Consider the following 14987-nt stretch of genomic DNA (forward strand, 5'->3'; position numbering starts at 1 on the left):
TTAGTAAGATATTTTTTACTGAATTATGTTTTTAGAAAAATGAAAAACTAATATTTTTATAATAGCCTAATTTATTTTTTTTATGCAATTCAAAACATTTATTTTTTCTGTTGTTTTAAGTACTATATTGCCACTAGAATTTATTTTTATGTAAATTAGAGAAGTAGCAGGGGCCAGAAATTTTCAGGAAAAAGTTAGGAATTTTTGGGGAATTCAAAAAAGTTGGGAACGGGTTGGAAATATTGTAAACTGCCAAAATTGGTAGACACCATGGGCGCTCAATTGGTGAGGGTCTCTGTCCACCCTCATTGCCTTATCTGCTCCTTAGTATTTCTCTTGTTCTTTACATTCTCACATCCACTGCCATCCATGGGACTCTCCCTACAAATATCCTCTGGAAAAACCCCTACATATCACAGTTTTCCTGCTTTGATGTAGTTTACAGTATCCTCACTCTGCATTGCTGATTATTCGCCATTCAACTTCTGAATATATGTCATTGTAGATTTGCTTTCCAACTTTTCTTTAAAAAACTTTGAGAAGATTTGCATCTTATGCAAAGTTTGGGGTCATAACTGTGATCCTTACAGAAGATAAGGAATCGTATCCTTACCACTGTATCACATCTACAAATGATGTGGTAGGCAGTCGCATGATTCACATCTTATACTTTCAGGCACCATATTTCATAACCATAGAACTGGTTTGACTAAGATTTGATGCAACTTCATCTTGGTACTTCTTGTGAGCAGTTTTGAAGCAAAAAGGCAAAACTAGCATAGAATGCCCTGCTTCTATAGATTATGGATCTAGCAATTTCATTGCTTAAGCAGTCTTTTTAGTTCAGGGAAATCCATGGTAGGTGAAACAAGGAACGTTTTCTAAGTCGAGGTCTGGGTTACAGATACATTCTTACTGGGTGTCAGTACTCTTCTTATTCTCTCTAGGGGTCAATACCATGTATTTAATCTTTTCTGCTTTAATTTAAGGCTTGTGTATGCTCCTTTTTTAAGGAGTATTCCCCAGACTTTTTGAGTGCACTTGTACTCCTAGTCATGATGCCAGTAACATCTTTAAATGTGCAGACTTCCCACATCCTGTACACCACTGTTTTTGCTTCAACGTCTTCTCCCACCTTTATGTAGGGCTATATTAAATAATGTACTGAAAGTCTGTTGGCTCGTCTCACACCAGTATTGATTTAAAAGGCTTGACCACATTAATTTCCAATCTGATCTTTAAATTTAGCATCATTCATACCAGGCTTATTAAGCAGACCTGTTTGTGTGGGATTACATTCTTTCTTGACTCTCTATTAGCTTGGCTCTGTTTATATTATCAAACCTATGTTTGAAATTGATAAACAGAAATTTATAATACTTTTTTATAATATTAGTAGTACATTCTTATTCATGAGTGATTATAATTCTAAATATCAAAAGATACTTACTTGTATTTATTGACTATATTCATTTGTTGTACATTACTTAAATTACTAAATGATTTTTATAATTGCAGGTTTTTCTCGAACCAATAGATAGCATTGAAACAATACCTCCTGCTCGATGGAAATTGACCTGTTATTTGTGTAAACAGAGAGGTGTTGGAGCATGTATACAATGTCACAAAACTAATTGCTATTCAGCTTTTCACGTAACTTGTGCTCAGCAAGCTGGACTGTACATGAAGATAGATGCTGTTCGCGATGCTCAATCAAGTTAGCTTTTATTAAATATGTATTTTTTAGTACTTTTAATATTGTTTTAATGATTTTTAGAATGAGAAAAGTATATTAAGGACAACTTATTTTATATACGATCTGTAAGAAAGTTTCTTCACAATATTTCTTTTTTATGGTCCAACATACTATTTAAAAACTTCTTGGTTGCTGTTTGTTCTGAATATTTCTATTGAAGTCTTTTCTCCTTTATCAAACTTAAAATTCTCTTCACATAATGTAATCAATCCATATTCTTCGTAGGAATTGTAGGGGCCTATTCTAAAAAAAAAAAAACTTGCCTAATGTTCTCAGAAAAATTTTGTTTTCATCTTTAGTGTAGTTTTATCGAGTGTGTAGTGAATTCTGTGCATTAGAAATTATTATTCTTGCATGTAGTTTGGATTTATAAATAAATTTCATGAACTATCCAGTAAAGATATTCCTTATGCTTTTCTTTCTATAATGTGTTATTGAATATAGATAGTGTTTAGTAAAGGAAAATAAGATTTTGTGTTTTTTAACATTATAGACTTCTTCCATGCAAAAAAAAAGTTAAATCTCTCCGTTTTGTAAAGATTAGAACTTATCTTTTCTCTGTCATCATTTTGTTTTTTTATTAATGTATAATATTAAAATAAGATTAGATTCCTTTTATTTATCATGAGTCTGTATTGTTATTTTATAACTGAAGGTACCTATTATTTTTAAAGATGGCTAAATTGAATTCAAGTATTCTGCCATAGGGTAAATAGAGAATATTTTCTGGCTTTCAAGTTAGGCTTCATTGATTTTATTTCTAGTAGTATGATTATGAGTATGTTTTATGCCAGTCTATACCGTACAGTACTTGCCGGATTAATTGGCAGTTTTTTGTTTATTAGGTTTCGTACTGAGTAAATTAGTGATAACTAATATAATTTCTTATGTTCCAGGTGCTGCTGAAACTGAAAATGCTCCAGTTTTGGTTCACAAAATAGCATATTGTGGTACTCATACACCAGCTGATGCTGAAAAGCCTAAGGCAAAGGCTCAGAAAAAATTATTGACTAAAGCAACTTCTGCACCTGTCATATCCATCCCTACTATTCCTCCAGAAAGGTATTATAACATTTAATTGTTATCATTATGTGCTGTTTATTCATTTTTAATAGTTGTATGATATAATTAATTTTCATTATTGCTCTATTTATAAAGCGCTCTCTCATGATTTGAAATCGTTCATGAATGTCTAATTCAAAAGTTATTGCTTAAGCAGTCGTCCATTAATTGGTTTAGTTGTAAAGTAAATTAGTTTGATGTTCATAAATATGTGTAATTGCTTAGGTTTAGAGAACTTCTTAAGGTTTTTTAAAAATAAAATATGACATAGAATATTTGACTCAAAGAAAGATAAGTTTTCTGGAGTATTTAGGCCTGTACACAGCATAAAATGGTTTAATCTGTACCCAGAAAGTATAATTCATAGTTGTATCGTGATAACTATATTGTCATAACGTTATTGGGATGGATAAGGAACAAAACACTAAAACGGTCAATGTCTTAGGGTTAGATAGGAAAATTTCGTAATGTTTGAGCTAGTAGTACTATGTTTTGGGAGAGAAACATGCAGACAAACATTTTTGGTAATGAATCTCTGTATTTCTTTTTTTTATTAATAATAAGGATTGTTTTAGAATTCAAGAAATTGGTGCTTTAGTAAGTATGCCCAAAAAGAACCAATTCATCCAGAGACTTATTGCTTACTGGACCTTGAAAAGACAAATGAGGAATGGAGTCCCTCTTTTACGGAGGTTGCAGACTTCTCATTTATCTCGGAGGGATAATACTTCTGTTTTTGCCCACAGTGTTGACGACATTGTAAGTTTATTTCTATATTCTTCTTCAGCATTTTTTTTTTTTCATTTTAATTAAGGAATCCTATAGTATTTTTCTTATATATCCTTTTAATACCTGGTAATTAAAATTTATGGTATTAATTTAATATAAGAGAGAATTTTTAAAGCTAAAAAGAAATTTTAAATTCTTTTTTATTTTCCCACCAATTTCCTCCTATTTTGATAAATTAGGCTTGAAATTATTGATATTTATCATTTAAACAAATAAAGAATCATGTAATAATCTTGTCTATCTTCTTTATATCTCTGACTGTTGTTGTTTATTTGGTTTCTACTGTAACTAGGAAAGGATGAGTTAACCTGTAGATTGTCAGTATTACTTCCTACTTTGGAGTTCTCTTTAATCAGAAGTAGAACTGGTGCAAATCTGTCCTAATAGCTTAGCTTTTATTTTGTCGCAGACCCAAGAAGTAAATTTTGATCTTACCACTTTTGCTGTAATGGATTATAAAAATGTATGATAGCCCATCCTTCTTTCCCTGTCTAGGAAACATTAACCCAAACAATGAAAGCAATCCTTTTATCATTATAAATTTTTTTTAATATACAATCTTTAGCATTTTTTGAGAATGTTATAGTCTTATCTTTGTTATTAAGCTGGATTTTTTTCTTTTAAGCAGTCTGCTATGGATGGTTCACTATTGTTGATTTATTGGTGAGGTGTTATTTGACTTTTGAAATTTCGGAGCTGTAGAGCTAGAAATGCTTGTTTAGTTTGCTTGGTTCTTTAGTGCATTTCAAATATTAGTGTTATTTAAAATAATTTCATGCCACATGGTTAAATATGTGGCAGGTATAACTTAGTGTTTATATTTTATTTGACCTACACTTTCCAAATTTTATAGCAATTTTGTGATGTGGGGTTTATTTAGGATGGCTGTTTTTTATTTTCAAGAATCAATGCAGATAAAAATAGTTTTATATCAGGAGCATTCACAGATTTCTTCATTTTGTAACTTTTTTTAGTCATCTAGGCCTGATTTGTATAAATCATTGCTGTTTTTTCTAGTAGGGGTTTGAATTGAATTATTTTTAGCACTACCTTAGACGATATCATCGATGTTTTAAAATGTTTGATGGTGTCTTTCACTTTCAGTCTGAGATTATTGATTGTTCCCTAGAAATTGCTGTACCTGTACAATCTCCTGTACTTTTATCTTAAATTTTGTTTACTCTAATATTTTTATTTGCAGTTACGGTTGTTCCAAATTCGTAATAAGTAAATTTTATAAAAACTAAATTCATGCTGAATGTATGATAATCAATCATAATTAAACTATAAAATCTGTTTCCCAAACTCTTTTTACACAAAATTTATCACATACCCTCATGAGGCTGAATAATTTCTTTGGAGCTCTGTCAGTTGAACAGAGATGTCCAGGTTAATTGGTTGAAATAATACCCACTAAACCTAAGAGATGGTTTATTAGAATAAAAGTTAATGAAATTATATAAATATTTGGGATTGCAAAAGAAAACGATCATTTATATATAACATATTCCTTCTTCCCTTGTTGGTTCATGTGTGTGACACAATTTTTCGTACACTCAATTAATGATGCTTTGTTCATTGGTTTTGAAATCTTCAATGACTTTAAACCAAAGGTTAAAAATGACCTGACTAGTGTTGTGTAGAGCCTTATTTTTGTATATCTTATGATGAAATTGGTTTTATATTTTCACTAAGTCCACAATAACATCTATTGGCTGAGGCTATCCATTTATTTTTCTTGCCAGAATTATTTATTATCTCCAATCATTACAAAATAAAATGTTTTATTTCTTCAATTTTATTAATAATTCCTCCTATTATTTTTCTTTGATTTTTTTTTTTTCTAGGCTGAATTGAAAAATCAACTTAAATATTGGCAATGTTTACGTCAAGATTTAGAAAGAGCACGACTTCTCTGTGAACTAGTTCGTAAAAGAGAAAAATTGAAAAGGGAACTTGTAAAAGTGTAAGTATCATTTTAAATTTAAATTGAACAACACTTTTTTTTTCCAAATAACTGCATTTTAGAAAAAATGTAGGAATAAAATCCTTGAAATCAGTAATTTGTAGTTCACTGAAAGTCCTTACCAAAGAAGATGAATTGTTTTTGCATTATTGAAGTTGAATTGAATTATAGGAAGTTAAATAAAATAAAAGTTGTCACCCTATTTAATTAAATCTGGTCTCCACTCAACTGATAAGTAAATAACTTCATTTTTTCAAAATAACTGATGGTTCTATGAAACAAATTAGGAATATAATTAAAACTATAAATAAAAAAAAGACCATGAAAAAAAAATTAAGAATAAATTTTTCCTCCTTGTGGGTTTTCAGCTTTTGCTGTGATGTTGACTTAATATGCTTCAGAGAAAATTCTTGAGTTATATTTTCATATCTTCCATTAGATCAGCCTTTAATTCCTAGTATTATATTTGTCCATTCCTAAGTTCCTAATGTTTGTACTCATTAATTATCATAAATTACTGCATAATCGCAGTGCTATGGGAGTGAATATCTTTCTAACATTTTTTTAGGAACTCAGTTATTGAGGCCAGGTTTGGTGTAAATCAATTTGTTTGCAAAGTTATGTGTTTATTTTTTCATTTAATTTCTGGTAATTTATTTTGTATTAACATTTGATAGTTTTTTTTATGATGAAGGCTGTTTATTGAATCTTGCTTATGGACTTTATCATTTTGTGTATTATTTTATAAAGATTAATATTGGTTATTATTGCAAATCTTAATAATTTTTCTTTTAAAAAAATCCTCTAATTTATATTTTGGCTTAGGTGTGTTATTTAATGAAAGCAGGGAAAATAAAAAAAAATAATAAAAAAAAGGTAGGCCCTTACTTGATCTCAGTATGGTACTCTTACCCTCCAAAACAATATCCCTAAATCAGCCAGGTCTGTGGCTGTCTTCCGAAATTTCCTCAATGATGGGTGAAGAATAAGATATAGTATAGAAATTGTCCATGCATTCAATAATTTCTGTCTATTCAGAGACTAGTGTTCAGGTGATATTGAGGAGTGTTATTTTGTATGGCTTCCGCCATGGTTCAACCTACCCATTGGCAGGTTATCTCTTATCTTTCTCGGCACACCTGCTTATGACTGACCTTAACAATTACATTATCAGGTCTCGAGGGTTCAAGGTAAGGTTTCTTCCTTGATCTTTTGCATACCCTACCCTTGATTGCCAGCTTTTGAATATGAGAATATGATTATTAGAAGCCCTTTATTATATTTTAGCCACTTACTTTAGAAGTTTCGTATCTGAATCATTCTGTCTCTGGGGTCACTGAAATTTAAAAGGAGGGATCTTCAAACCTTTTAGCATTCGGGCCACACCGTGTATTCCATAAAGCCCTAGAGGCAAGACCTACCTAGCACATCGTACTGTAGTTTAAATTATCAGTTTCATCATAGATGCCAGTGGTAGTACTAATAAATTTGTTGTTAAATCAAACCTTCTGATAATTATTTATTATATTTTACTAGTTTTAAAATGTAACCAAATAAACTATGACTGTCAGATTAGTTATGCTCGTGGGCGATTGTTGGCGTTATGGTCGTCGTTAAAGAGACCTTTACTGTTGGAAATCTCTCATTGCTTCCCTTATTGTTATAAAAAGGAATCTGGTAAAAAAAGATAGTTATCTGTTGTTACGGGAGGAGTGACTGAATTAACAATTTTTTTAGAAATAAAAATTAAGGATGTTGAATCAGATTAAATCTGCATGCTATATTATCATAAATCCTTTTATTATATGAATATTTTGGTTATATAAAAATAAATATTCATTTACATTAATTGTGTTTTCATCTTTATTTACGTTGAGCATGTTCGGACTATTTTATTTTATTGGTGGAGATAGTGATAAATGAAAGCCTATGAAAAATTTGTAGAAAAAAATGATAGTCACAAATGGCATTATTAATAAAAAACTTTTTTACTATTAAGTACTAACCCATACACAATTTCAGCAACTGTTGAAATAAATAGATTTGGGTAGTAATTATTTATTTTAGAAATTTATTAGATGAATCGTTTTGTATTATAAATTATTATTATCATTATTATGGCACTACGGTCCTGCAAGAACCCGGGCATCCTCTAAAACTGCCAACCAATCTACATGTTCTCTTGCTTTCTCCTTCCATCAGCCAACCTTCAAGAGCTTCAAATCCTCCTCCACATCCTCCAGCCATCTGATCCGGGGACATTCTCTTTTCTGTTTTCTATCTGGTTTGCCATAAACCATCTTTTTGGGATTCCTTTCATCCTTTCAACATGTCCTAACCATCTTATTCTTACTGTTTTAACTAAAGCCATGATGCTGGGTTCCCTCAACAGATTTATCAGTTCCTTATTCCTTCTTCTTTGAACTCAATTCTCTGAGATTCCTCTCCATATCCTTCTCAATACCTTTCTCTCCCAGGAGTTGAGCATCTGTTCTGCTTTAAATGACCACTCTCAGTCAGAGAGCTCTACAATTCAGTATTTTCTGCAGTGAGAAATAAAATCTATTTCCTGCTGCTACCCTGGTCTCTATTTCGCTCTACTTTGTTATCATCTGTAACCAGGCTTCCCAGGTACTTAAACTAGTTTACAGAACTGAAATTGTGGTCTCTGAACGTCACTTTGCTATTCTCTTTCTTATCCTTTCTTGAGCTTTTCATGTACACCATCTTGTCTTCATTCACCTTAAGGCCCAATTTATATGGTGCTTCTTCGAATTCCTAGAATGTTCCTCTTAATGTTGCTCGGGTTGTTGCGGCAATGACATCATCTGCATATACTAAATGTTGAGACAGTTTATTGTAAATCGTCCCTCCTGGATTAGTTCTGATTGAACAAATAGCTACTTTTAATATGATATTAAATAGAAGTGGAGCCAGAGGATCTGTCTCAAGCCATTTCCACAGAAAATTCCTGGGACAGCGAATTTCCAAGCTTAAACTGGCAGGCAGTGTTCATTAGTGTTATTATTACCTGGGCCCTGTTTCATAATGAAAGCTAATAGTATTAGTTCAAAATACAAGTATTGAAACAACGTGTTAATTACACTAATACTTATTTATTTTCATAGTAGGGAGAATTATTAGTGATATTACAGGAGTTAAAAAGTACTAAAGTACAAGTTACTATTGTACAAGTCAGTTTAATTGTGTTAAGTTAAATCGACAAGACTAATAGTATTAGTTTATACTTTATTATGAAACAGGGCCCAGCTTGACTTGTTTTTTCAGTATGCCTACCTTTACCATGGCTTTTAAAAGTTCCTTTCTGTCCACACTGCCATATACTTGTTAAAAGTACATGAATAGCAGATGTAGGTCTATGTTATACTTATAGCACTTTTCCATTGCCTGCCTCAGGATGAATATCTGGTCAGCTGTTGATCTTACGGGCTGGAACCCTCCTTGATGTTCTTCTATAATATTTTCTGTGAAATCAGACACTCTTTTATGTACAAGCACTGCCAGTATTTTATAGGTTGTGCTTAGTAGATCAATGCCTCTATGATTATCGTATGTCAGCTCCTTTTTTGTGTATGGAACATATTGCTGCTCTTGTCCAATCTCTGCAAATCGCTTCTCTCCTGAGCAAACCGAATACAAGCAAAAAACACGTGCACTGCTGTTTTTTGACAGTTTGACATCCAGGGCATTCTGCGGTGTTGTCCAGTTTGAATTGGTACTGATAGGCTCTAAAGCGTCCAAGGCCGGTCAACAATTGGGTTATGTAAAAATCCACCTCACCATGCTGGCAGCCATACCACGAGCCCACATCGGGTATCAACTTGCGGTTCCACCTCCCGGAATCTGCAGCCTCCCAACGAGGCTGCTATTGGTCGATTGTTATTTTTCGCTCTTCTTCTTAGGAAACGTGTAAGCGTTGTCCATAGTGCCTGTTTCTTTCTTCTACCAGGAGTTCCACAGACAGCATTCGGACTATCATGCACACCACTTCATTGGAAACAGTTCGAAAAGCACTAACTGTCCTTAAACAAAATCTGCGATAAACTGAAATCATCTGTCTTCTGTATGATTTTGTAACCATCGCTTCTTTCCAAATCGGGGCTGCATATAACATAATGGAGGGGACAACAGTAGCAAGAAGCCTTAGGCTACTTTCTTTGGGATCTCCAACGTTTGGCATAAGGCGTGACAAAAATGATGCTACCTTAGCAGATTTGGCGCTGATATACTCCTTGTGAACATTAAAGTGGTGAAGTGCATCGATCATGTCTCCTAGGTACTTTAAGCAAGACTGGGAACGAATTTCGTGCCTACCCACTGTGACAGTGATGGACTCAATTTGCTTCCTGCTAATTACAAGGAGGACCTTGGTCATGTGATCTGCAAGTTGTAGGCCTACCGAAGACAGCCAACCTCAGACCATAGCAACAGCCAGGTTAGCGATGAGAGTTACTTCTTCCAAGTACTTCACCGCCACTACAACTGCAACATCATCTGCAAATCCCACAACTGTGGCTCCCTCCGGCATTATCAATTTGAAGATTGTGTCGTACATGACTTTCCTCAGAAGAGGCCCTAATACCGAGCCCTGTGGGACACCACCAGTCACCTTGTATCTCCTTTGGCCAATGTCTGAAAAATAAAACAGAACTCTATCTTTGATTTAGTCTGTGAGAACTCTATCTTTGAATTAGTCTGTGAGAACTCTCATAAGATAGGCTTGCACCGCCATAGTCTGTAGGGCATCCATTATACAGGTCCATCTTGCAGTGTTAAAAGCATTGTTAACGTCTAGAGTGATGATTGCTGCATAACACTTAGCACCTCTCCTCCACCTTGCTCCTGCAATTGCTGAGCGGGCCATCCCGACTACCAATCCAAAAGCATCTATCGTGGATCCCATTGGATTGAGCCCGCGATAGGCCATTAACTCCCTCTGTGAACTCTTGTAGCCAGAGGGAAAGGATTTTCTCGAATGTCTTACCCATAGTAACCAATAAGCAAATTGGATGATAGGTTGACGGGTCTTCCAGTCTTCCCTTACTCTTTAAATAAGTATGAGGCGCTGTCTCTTCCAAGATTTGGAATTGAGCCTTCACGAATACAGGAACTGAAGAGATCGATGAAAAGATCTGTCCTTTTCCTGAGAGCCACCTTCAGAGCCACATAAGGAATTCCGTCCAATCCTGGTGCTCTGCCATGTTGTTGGTCCGAGGCGGTGTCCTCTAGCTCTTACTGCGTGATTTGTGGAAAATCCATTGTATATGTATTGTCTATACATTCAGTAATATTCGCCTGTTCAGGGAATAGTGTTATGATAATACTGTCTACTACATTTGGTCTCGTGGGGAGCTGCATCGTGCCTTTACATAGTTTCTTGAGTGCTATTTTGTAAGGTCTACCCCATGGGTCTGCCACCTCATCACAGAGTTCTCTCCAGCACCGTTGTTTGCTTTCTTTAATGGCTTGTCGGAGGTTTCTTCTAGTTCTCTGGAACTCTTCTTGAAGCACAGGAAACTCCAGCAGACATCTCGCTTGCTGGTAACGTCTTCTTGCTTGGTTGCAACACCAGCGAAGATCGTTAATAGTATCCGTCCACATTTTCCTCCTTTTATCGCCCTTTAAAGAAGGTGTGGTAACTGTCCCCTCGGTTTTAACTGTGTTTTTCCTCAGTGGACTTCTCTCCTTAGATTGAGTGTGGCCATCTGCTGTTTCGATAGGGAGTGCAGCTGTTTCCAACTTTTCGTAGTATAGCTGCATTTCACAGGCATAACTTCTTATCTTGCTGTGTATATTGTTCTTGGAGCGAATAAAGGAGAGTAGCTCTTTTATCTTGCTCCCATGATTCTGCATTACCTCTGATGTGATTAATCTTGTGGTATTAGGTGCTACAACGGCCAAGTCTCCCACCATTGCAGCACTGCGGTCGTATGATGACGATCCCGGAGAACCCGCTTTCGCATTTCCTACCGATGCTGGTACTGAGGTTCCGTGCCCCTGCACTGTAGCACAATTAACATTATTTTCCATCTCAGAATTTTTATTTTATACCTCCTGCTAGGTTTTGAAACAGCCGCCTCTAACTTAAGGAACAGATGCTGATCAGTACGCCGCCTATTCTAGGAACCGTCACGCCTGGATTTGAATCTAGTTTTGGTCCACCCCGAGTATTTTATTTCCCCGGTTCCCGCCACCTGGGGAGCCGCCCGATGGGAGACTAGCTCTCCACACGGGGGTGTATGCGTGCGTGCTTGCTTGTGTGCGTGTTGTATGATTATTGTTTTAAGATAATTAATTATTTACTTTTTTTGCAGTAAGTCGCAATGTTTAGAAATGGAGCTTTGCCCCCTGGTCAGTTTCTTGCGCCGTCTTTTGGATTTAATCAGAGCTCGAGATACTGGAGAAATTTTTATTGAACCAGTTGACCAAACGGAAGTTCCTGACTACAGTGACGTTGTTAAGAATCCAATGGATCTTTCTACGATGAGGACAAAAATTGATACATTCCAGTATAATACATTACAAGAATTTGAAAATGACTTTTATCTTATGATAAATAACTGCTTAGCTTATAATTCCAAAGACACAGTATTTTACAGAGCTGCTTTAAAAATGAGGGATCAGGTATGTGTTTACTTTATTATATTGTGTTTTTATTGTGCACTTGAACTAACATTATACAGTTGACCATTTGACTTTATTAACCATTTTTTATCAAATTTTGATAACACAAGCAAAAAAATTCCTTTCAATTTCTTATTTTTCTACATTATATATAATCGTAATAGTATATAAAATATTACAATGTATGTTATGGTTAATCTACTACATATTGCCGCCACCATGTTTAAATAACAAATATTAATATGAAAAATAGTGTTTTTTTAATTTATTAGTTTTCTTAATTGATCAGAAGAATTTTTGCAAAATCAAGTCGTATAAACATCAATCTAGGGCTTATAGTAGTAAAAAAGGTCCAAAAATAAGAAAATTATTTGCTATGAGGCGGCTATAAGTAAAATATAAATTTATTTTAGGCCTGAAAAGCACCTATATTCACATTGATTTGTTTAATTTGGTGGCAATTATATTAACAGTTTTTTTTTCATATGCTTGCCAGGATCACTACCTGAAGTTTATGTTGGATAATTTCTCCTCTAACTGTTGTTAAAAAAAGGTTTCATATTATAATGTATTCTTCTTCTGTTTACTATTTAGGGAGGCGCCTTATTAAAGCAAGCTCACATAGATTTAGAAATATCAGGTATTGACACAGGCCACATTTCAATGCCATTTCCAGAGTCAGGTGATAATGAAAGTGAACAAGGAAATCCAAAAGATAACAGTGATGGATATGAAGAAGAAGATTGTCTCGAAAAAACCGTTCAGGTTAACAAAATTGAAGGCTTGAATGCCTTTGATGTTGAATTAATGAAGTTCACCAGAGATCAGAGCTCCATGGTTTGTAATCCAGAATAAACATTTTTCCCCTGTTATCATTAACTGAATTTACAACTTAATTTCAAACTCTTTAACTACTCTCAATATTTTTAATCCTATATAAATTCCATTCCTGTTCTTATAATTCCATAACAACCATGGATTTCTTGAAATTTTGTTTTAGTTTTTGTTCTCTTTTTTTTTAAAGTCAATTAACTTTGTCTAACTAACTTCAATTTTTATTTTAAGTTTAATGTGGCACTATCTGTTTTAATTCTTGCTTTTTCATAATTCACAGTTATTCATAACTATCAAATTAAAACTTGTGTTAAAGTAAAACATTTCAGCTTTGTTTCTGTTTACCTTTATTCTTTGCATGACTCAAAAAGCTTTCACATCATATGCATGTTTTTTATTATTGACTGTAAAAATTTGGTTTCTGGGTATTTTAAGATAAATAATGTTTTTTTTTCTTACTTTCTGGTGGTGGCTCATCCTGAACAAACAACAACTTATCCTGAACCACAAACAACACATTTTTGTTTAATAGCATTCTGGAGTATTGTTCAAATCTTAACTGCTGTATTAATTTTTCTCCAAATTTCATCTTTTGTGTAGTTCATAACTTGCCATAACAGCACTAGCTAAACCATATTTCCTGCAATCAAGAAAATTAACTTCTACTTGGAAAACATATATAGATTTTAATACAAATGATTTATAAGACTTGGTTATTTAAAAACTGTGTTATATGGTTTTAAACTGTTTTTCACTGGCCTTACGATAGTACTGGTTATAACAATAATAACTGTAATGATAATTGTTATTTGAAACTCAAGTAATAGCATGTCTGAATCAATTTCCTATGTAGATTTTCAGGTTTGTGATTCAAACTCAAAGAATAGGCTTTGACTTACAATAAACATTTTCCTATCATTTTAGAATAGAATATAAAATAGGCTATAACAAGAGCTAAATACTTAATCTGTGGTGTGACAAACATGCAAAGTGGTAACAACAAAATTTTAAAAAGAATTGACTATCGATTAATTACTTGTGCTATTAATAGTTATTGTTAAAAGAAACTACTAAAATAGACATCGTTGTAATGATTTTTAAAAAATTTCAAACTAATCATCTTCAACTGATGAATTCGCTTCTGTCTTTGGACTTGAAATTATAAGTCTTCAAAATTGACATGCTTAATGTAGGTGGAAAAGAGTTATTGCTTGTTTCACCAGATGAAGAGGATATCTTTTTTGTTTAACTGAATGCTCAAATCATGTATCATACAACTCTTAATGAAATTAACTCCATGCCCAATGAGTCCTCTATTGATGAAATTTTGTAAAAAATGTTCATGCATCACTTTCTTGTTCTAATTGATGTAATGCATGAATAGAAACATTTAGTTCTTATTCTTATTATCCTTGAAATTGACCAGTTATTATTATTACTAATTAAGCAGTTATATATATAATATGAAGAAGCATTTTCTTAGGAAATTTAATTTTAAAACGGTTTTATAATTCTTCCAACCTGACAAAGGCATAAATTGCCAATACTGCAAGCAATTCTTTGCAACAGCAGTGTAAAATCAAACAAATATGAAGAATGAAACGTTACTGAAATTAATTTCCAGTTAGAATCTGTCATAATAATTTTAGTATTCTTGTCCAGCAGAGAAAACTCAAAACACTTTTCGTAATGATTCTAAATGTGCTTAACACCTTCAGGGCATGTTGGATTGAAAAAATCACTGATGGAAAATTTAATTTTCTTCATTAAAGATTTCTGAATTAATTCATCTACTTGACCTCCATTTAATTTGTACTATTTTTCTGCTTTTGCTTCTTCTTACTGTTCTTCCTGAGTCCTAGATAAAAATAACTAAGAAACTGGTATTTTAACCATCATTAAGTATGTTTGATGATTATTATTATTTTTTAAAAT

At 33.3% G+C, this 14987-nt stretch overlaps 1 protein-coding gene across 1 annotated transcript in view; it reads left to right on the forward strand.

Annotated features, from left to right (window-relative positions):
- The window catches only part of Br140 (bromodomain-containing protein 140), a 45062-nt gene that overhangs the window by 11565 nt on the left and 18510 nt on the right, over positions 1-14987 (forward strand). The window contains exons 7-12 of the mRNA XM_014424979.2: positions 1519-1717; positions 2653-2818; positions 3394-3577; positions 5455-5573; positions 11909-12218; positions 12813-13055. Of these exons, the coding sequence (XP_014280465.1) occupies positions 1519-1717; positions 2653-2818; positions 3394-3577; positions 5455-5573; positions 11909-12218; positions 12813-13055 (1221 nt within the window). The remainder of the gene's footprint in view (positions 1-1518; positions 1718-2652; positions 2819-3393; positions 3578-5454; positions 5574-11908; positions 12219-12812; positions 13056-14987) is intronic.

Source organism: Halyomorpha halys, unplaced genomic scaffold, assembly GCF_000696795.3.
Source record: "Halyomorpha halys isolate HHAL.00 unplaced genomic scaffold, Hhal_1.1 Scaffold27.1, whole genome shotgun sequence".
Taxonomy (NCBI): Eukaryota; Metazoa; Arthropoda; class Insecta; order Hemiptera; family Pentatomidae; genus Halyomorpha; species Halyomorpha halys.